Raw genomic sequence first — 7,461 nt, forward strand, 5'->3', positions numbered from 1 at the left:
GTCGCGGTGACCCCTCCCAGGACCCCCGCTTCCCAATTCCGGGGAACCCTCCCTCCTAGGAGTCCTTCCTGCTCAAGCAAAACTAAGATAGCGCCACAGCACGAGGGAAGGGGCGGTGCCCACACATCTGCAGCCTCAACACCTGGGCATCTGCAGCGTCTGCCCCAGTGGGGCTGAGGTCCTCCCTCCTCTGATAAGGAATGGAAAGAGGAGCCCTTGGGGACTTTGGAGGTACCAGGAGCCTGTCTCTACAGCCGTCTGTGGATTCCAGCTGCGGCACATATGCACATACAGGGTGCACACACGTTTTCCCAGGGTCTGCCCCCCAGACCTCTGTGTATCTGTGGTGGGTGCACATGTGTACATGAATGGCTCCTGCTCCAAACTGTGCTGGTTTTTACATACTACGGAGGGAGACCTGGCCCCTTTCCTGCTGTCCCCACTGGGGTAGAGGAAGATGACGGTGTGTGCGTGTGTGTGTGTGTGTGTGTGTGTGTGTGTGTGTGTGTGTTGGGAGTGTTGGGAGCCGTGGTGGAGTGGATCAGTTCAACTCCACAGCCCACCTGCTACCTTGGTGGCTTCCTGGAGGAGGAAGGAGATACAAGGATAGGAAACACTTGAGCATGGGAGGCAGGCAGAGCTTTCATGGGTGAGGGAGGGGCTCCTGAGGAAAGGCTGTGGGAGGGTGGGAAAGGTATATCTGGTTGAAGCTAAGGAAAATGTAGGGGTCCTGATAGATGAGACGAGGGAGGGGGTGGACAGGGGATCCGCTCAGGCTGGTGGCAGTGACTGGGAGAGGGAGGCTGCTGGGGCCCCTACAAAGCACACACAGGTCTCTTTGTTGAGCTCAGCCTGAGATGCCTGAGGGGGAGTTGGGCCAGAGGAGGGGGCTGCACCAGGGAAGCTGACAGACGGAGGCGCCTTGCAGGGTCTCAGGGTGGGCAGCGCCATCTGTCAGCACGACCTTCTCACCCTTGTTTACCCAGCTTCCTGGCATCTCTGTGCACATGCAGGCACACACATACACAGGCTCCCTGGGGTGGCACTGTCTGTCCCCTCCCTGTGTGTGAGTGTGGGGCCTGGCCTCACCCCGTCTCTGAACACACAGACACCTAGAAACATGCACAGCCACAGATACACGTGGTGAAAAAGAGAGGTGCAAAAACAGAAACCTCCGTGTGTGTGGAGGGGCAGTGACAAGCACCTGTGGAAACAGACTCATGCAAACACACATGTGGAGACATGCAATACATGTACTGAGACACGTGCACCTGAAGACACACACAGGACACAGACACGGACACCGAAAAGATGTGTAGAGACACAGAAAGGAACTTCGTGGGTAGCTGCGGGCTCCCTCAGCCCTCATGCACTCAGAGGAAACCAAGGCCACCTCTGGCCTGGCCCTGAGGCAGCTCCACCTCAGCAGGGGCAGGCCAAGACCCCCCCACGCCCACCCCACCAGCAAGTCAAAGGCCTCCCCAGACAGGCAGGATCCCACACTCTCCTGGGAGCCTAGCCCCACCCCCAGGTTCCAGGAAGTAAGGGGAGCCTGACTGAGACTTGGGCCCATCTCCCTTCGCAGCTTTCAGTCTTGATTTTCAGCTTTTCCAAGAGAAAACTCCCACCTCTTCCAGCACTCAGATTTCATCAAACTTGGCATCTTAAAAGCCTGTTTTGTTTTTTAATCTGAGCTGTTTGGGGCCTGTCGGCAGCCGTGGCCACCCCTCCCAGTCCCCGCTCTCAACCCAGGGCTTCCCTGGCACCTCACACAGCCCTACTCACCCTGGCCGGTGAGGTCTCCCTACCACGCACACCAAGCTGGCTGGGGGGAGGGGCATTCCCTGGGCATACACCCTACCCACACTCAGCGTCCGGCCCTGGCCCATGCTAGACTCTCCTCTTGGAGCTCCCCACCTCCATCCCACTTCAGGAAATTCCTCTGATCCATTTACCCCCCTCCATCAGGTTCGGGCCCAGTCACTCCAGACCAGTGACAGCCTCCCACTCACTCCTCAGGCCCCTGCAGCCCAGCTGTCACCCTCACTGCTTCCTGCCTGCATGCTCCCCAAGGTCAAGCATGACTCCATGGAGATAAACCAAAAGGACACTTCTCAGCATCATCTTCCCTGACCTCTGGACAGCACCCCACCCTGCTGACCACTCCCTCCTCCTTCATGTCCTCTTTCCTCGTTGAGTTCCATGGTCTCACTCGTTCCCCTCCCACCTCCCAGGCCCCTCTTCAACAGCTTCCTCTGCCAGCTCCCCTCCCAATAGGAAGAGTTAGCTTCTGGGGCTCCGTCCAGGCCCCCTTCTTCCTCTCTTGGCTCTCGTTCTCTGAGATTTGCCATTTCTTGGCCTTCAAAACTCCATCTCCAGATGTCCCTTGGACTGCCAGGCGGATCTAAACAAGGCCTCCTTGACGCCTCCCCTGGATGCCTCCCATGCCTGGTACAACAGGTTCCCAACAGGACTCATCAACCTGCCCCTTCAAACCTGGTCGCCCTCCCATACCCGCATCGCGGCCAACAGCACCACCATCTACCTGGCTGCAGAGGCAGTAACCAGAGGCTCCACCGCCCCCATCCCACAGGTAGCCAGGCAGGCCACCTCGCTTTCTGAACTGCTTGTAACCCAGTGTCCCTTCCTCTCCTACCCACCGCTTGGGTTTGGCCCATGGCCACCTGTTGTCTGGGCTGCAGGGCTGCCCCAGCCTCTCACTGGTCTCCTTCCACCCGCCTCTGTGCTCTCAGGGACCTTTCTGATGCATACAGGTGATCATGTCATTCCCCTGATTGAAATCCTCTCTCCTCTGGCAACCAGAGAGATAGGGCACCTCACCAAGGATGGAGGAGGTGCACGCACAGAGTCATTTAAAGTTTTTTGTTTCTCCTTTTTCTAATCCTCACCCAAGGACATGCCTCCACTGATTTTAGAGAGAGAGGAAGGAAGAGGAACAAAGAGAGAGAGAAACATGGATGTCAGAAATATTGATCGGCTGCCTACTGCATGTGCCCTGACTGGAAATCAGACCTGAGACCTTTGGGTGTATGGGATGATGCTCCAACCAACTGAGCCGCACTGGCCAGGGCACACACACAGGGTCATTTAAAACCTCCACCTTGGCTACCTGCTCCAAGGCTTTGTAAGTCCTTGTGACTAGAGGGGTAGAAGGGCCATGGCGGGCACAGGGGAGGTGCCTGGTGTGCCTGTGGCTAAGAGGAGGTAGATGTTGTGCCCACCCACAGGAGGCAGAAGGAAGCCCACTTGGGCCTTTCAAAAAAAATTTTTTTATTGCTTTCAGAGAGGAAGGGACAGGGAAAGAGGGATAGAAACATCAATGAAAGAGAATCATTAATGAGCTGCCTCCTGCACGCTCCCTACTGGGTATCGATCCTGCAACCTGGGCATGTGCCCTGACCGGGAATTGAACCCTGACCTCCTGGTTCATAAGTTGATGTTCAACCACTGAGCCTACCGGCTGGGCTCCCCTTGGGCATTTTGAAGGCAGATCAGAACTAGAAAAAATGGGGGATACTAGGTATCAGGAAACCCAGAGTGTGAACTTCAAAGGCCTACTGGAAGTGCCCTCCTACCCGGCATCTTTCCCACCCACAGGCCTGGGGCACAGAACTCTCCGGGAAATGGATGCCGAGTCTCAGATCTGCATGGTCTCAGATGCTGCTGTGGTCATGATGGGGACAGAGTGGTCAGCCCAACCACTCTGTCCTGAGTTCATCCTCTGTCCCCGCGGCCAACAGCTCCGAGCAGGGATCCTGTGGGGTCCCAGAGACAATGGGCCCAGAATGCTTGCTTCATAAGCCCTTTGCTGTACACACAGCCTATAAGGTGCGGACCTTGTATTTGCACCCCATCCCACATACACAACACATACAACACACACACACACACACACACACACACACACACAGTGCATGATATACACCACCTGCTATACACACCACACTCTCACAGTCTGATGCACATACACTGCAAGATGGCAGGCTCTGTGCTCCTCACACCACCTGCTGTATACACCATACCCCGCACATGCCTGATGCACACTCACACACACACACACACACACACACACACACACAGTCTGCTGCACATCCCCTGCTATACATACCACCTGTAAGGCACACACCTACTATACACACTGCACCACACACTTTACACACATACTGCCTTACACATGGCACATAGGGCCCCCACACCACACAGAGGGTACACAATCATCTGCTGTATCCATGACCATAAGGCTAACGCTGCCACCTGCACCCAGAGCCCTCAGAGCCAGACCCCCAGGACAAAGTCAGAAACAGCTCATCTGTGCCCTCAGCCTTTCCCCCGCCACTTCTCCCTCCTTCTTGACCCTTCCAGAACCTACTCCGGTCACCAGGGCCCTGCCACACCTCTGTGTCTGGCCTCTGGGGCTTTCCTGGCCACTGTCCTGCCTGGCCTGGCCCCCACTGGCCCGGATGAGTCTGTGACCTCCTAACTGAGCTCCAAGACTCTCCCTCCCCCCTCCTCCTGGAGGGAAAGGCCAAGCAGCAAGGCCTGCCTCCCTTCCCCCTCTGCTCCCCCTCCCTCGAGAGAGAAAATGTCAGATTCCCTGTCTCAGTGGTGGCAGCGGGCGGGTTGGAGGGGGAGTGATTCAGCTGCCTCAAGAGTGCGGAGTGAGAAGAGCTTTTCCTGCCATTACCCAGCGAGGGAGAGGCTAGCTCGCTAATGGCTTCAATTACCACTCAGACAGGAACGCTGGGCGGCGGGCTCTGCACTCCTCACAGCCCAGGACGGGCTCGCCCCCAGCCAACTTGAGCTGCCGAGCAGCGGCCTGGGCATCACAGGGGAGTGGGGACTCTGCCGGGGAGCTGGGTGCAAAGGCCGTGATCAGGGCGCTCCCAGAAGCACCAGTGGAGCAGAGTGGGAGGGAAGCTGGGCCAGATGCGGAGCAAGGCGGGCAGGGGGCACGGGGCAAACTTGAAGGCACCAGCTCCCTGTTAGAGGGGCACCAACCCCTCACCAGAGCCAGGTCTCCCTGGGCAGCCCTGAGCCACTCCCTTCAAGAGCCCAGCTTGTGGTGATTGGCTCCAGCCCACAACGCGCCAGTCATTCCTACACACACCGGGCTTTCGGGCTTTCCTGGCCGGCACAGGAGGCCAGGAGGACAGGGCGGGGCGAGTGGCGGGGCAGTCACAGTCTGGGCTGCTTTCCTCTGGCCCCACCCCCTGGCACCTTTGAGGCCTCCCAATCCACTCCTCTCTGCCAAGCCTAGAGCTGGTCAAGGTTACACAGACCAACACGGTAAGTCAGCATTTTGTCTTCCGGGTGCTGTGTTTCAGGAGCAGGAGGGGCTCATGAAGGCCCACAGGGACCTGCCTCACTCTCCAACATCATCAGACACCTCTCCTACTCCAGAAGCACACACATGCCCCAGACCCTGCTAAAGAAACCCTGATCCAAGAAGGCCCCCCTGGACGGAGACCCTCTGCAAGTCTGAATCCCCCTCACCTCAGGCTCTGAAAGATCCTCCTCCTCCTCCTCCTCCTCCTCCTCCTCCTCCTCCTCCTCCTCCTCCTCCTCAATCCTTTAAAAGTTAAAGCTGCCCAGGGCAGTGGTGAGGGCAGGAGGGTGCCCACAGAGGACCTGTGGGGAGAGTCAGGCCAGAGCTGGGGCAAAGGGGGCACTTCTCTTTCCACACTAAGAAGGAGGCCCTTTCCCCAATATGAGAGCCTGAGAAGATGCCCTCTGGGGCAGGAACCAGAGTTTGGCCCTTCGGTCATTTCCCAAATGCCAGGGCCAGGCTGATGGCTCCCTGCTGGAGCAGACACCAACAGAAGGGAGGGCAGTGTTGGAACACTTGGCCTCAGGTCATGAGTGGGGAACCTGAGATCAGGGGTGGCCAGGTCAGAACACTGAGCAATCGGTGATCCTGGCCCAGGGCCTGTCCTCTGGGCCCCCGCCGCCCAGGTATGTACCACCCATGGGAGTAAAAGGTAGGAGCTGCACCACCAGATAAAGCCAGGCAGCACGGAAGCCAGGTACCGCCAGCTCAGCTGCCTGGGCCCCAGGATGTACAGCTTCTAGCCCAACATTCCAGCAGCTACCGTTCATGTGGAATCCTGTGAAATGCTTAACTACATCATATGTGACCCTCCCAACCAGCCTGGATGCCAGGTAGGGTATCTCTATTTACAGGTGGAGCAAGTGAGGCTCAGAGGTATAGCTACTTGCCCAAGGTCACGAGGTGAGAGAGGTCAGAGCCCCTGCTCTTAACCACTGTCTTCCACTGCCCCTTGAAGGGGGAGGCCCAGCCCTGCCTCACAGGAGGCACACAGACCAAAGGAATTACTGAATGGATGCGTGTGTGAACCCATAAAGCCATAGCGTGAAAATGGCCAGTGTGAAAAGATGCTCAACTAACTGCTCTTGTAATCAAAGAAATGCAAATTAAATTGAGATGCCATTTTTTGCGTATTAACTTGGCAAAGATTTTTTTTTAAAATGATAATTGCCACTGCTGGTAAGAATGTGCAGAAAAGAGGCCCCTTATGACCTGCTTGGTGGGAGTGTAAACTGACACAATCTTCTGGAAATATTGAAAACCTTAGAAACGAATGTGCCATTTTGATCCAGCAATTCCAGTTCCATGAATGTAGAATAAGGAAATAATCAGGAAGGGGAACACATCTCATCTGCAAGGACGTGTATAGCACCTTATTTGTAAAAGCAAAAACCTGGGAACACCATGTGTGTCCAACAATAAGGGAATGGCTAAATAAATGAGGGTACTTCCATGTGACACTTACCCACAGCCATTAAAAATAATGATGCAGAAGAATACTTAATGAAGAGGAAGATGTTCATGATAGGTTTCTTTATAAGGCAGTCTGCAAATCATTGGGCAGAATGCGATCCCATTTTTGTTACATAGATATTGCATGCACAGAGAACGGACTATGAGGAACTAACCAAATGTTAATAGCAGAGGTAAGGTAACAGGTGATTTTTATTTTTTCCTATGCACTATTTTATACTTATCAAGTATTCAATAGTGAACAGATAATGTCATTGTAATTTTTTTTTTTAAAAAAAGCAACAATCAATACTATATTTTGAAAATACATGCAGACACATTCAAACTGATGAATCCATTGTGGCTGGGGGCTGATCATGGCTTCCTATGTCCCCAGGAAAGTGCTAAATTGCTCTTCCCCTCTTCTCTCTGTGCCCTCCAGCTCCACACACCATCGAAGAAGCTCCATTCTCTCCTGCCTCTGGGCCTTGGCACATGCTGATGCTGTTCTTCCTGCCTACCCACCTCAACTCCCACTTACCCTCAGGGTTCAGCTTAGACAGCAGCTCCCTCTCCCCTGGGCCCCCCCAGCCCCCTGGGCTGCCCCACAGCACTTACTGGAGATTGAAGTTTAGAGGGCCCGGTCAGAAGACCCTCTGAAT

General features: G+C 55.2%; 1 protein-coding gene across 1 annotated transcript in view; it reads right to left on the reverse strand.

Annotated features, from left to right (window-relative positions):
• The window catches only part of PTPRF (protein tyrosine phosphatase, receptor type F), an 82,398-nt gene that overhangs the window by 51,780 nt on the left and 23,157 nt on the right, over positions 1–7,461 (reverse strand). Inside the window, exon 5 of the mRNA XM_023752810.1 lies at positions 564–582. Within this exon, the coding sequence (XP_023608578.1) occupies positions 564–582 (19 nt within the window). The remainder of the gene's footprint in view (positions 1–563; positions 583–7,461) is intronic.

The sequence above is a fragment of the Myotis lucifugus genome, unplaced genomic scaffold (assembly GCF_000147115.1).
Source record: "Myotis lucifugus unplaced genomic scaffold, Myoluc2.0 scaffold_37, whole genome shotgun sequence".
NCBI classification, from domain to species: Eukaryota; Metazoa; Chordata; class Mammalia; order Chiroptera; family Vespertilionidae; genus Myotis; species Myotis lucifugus.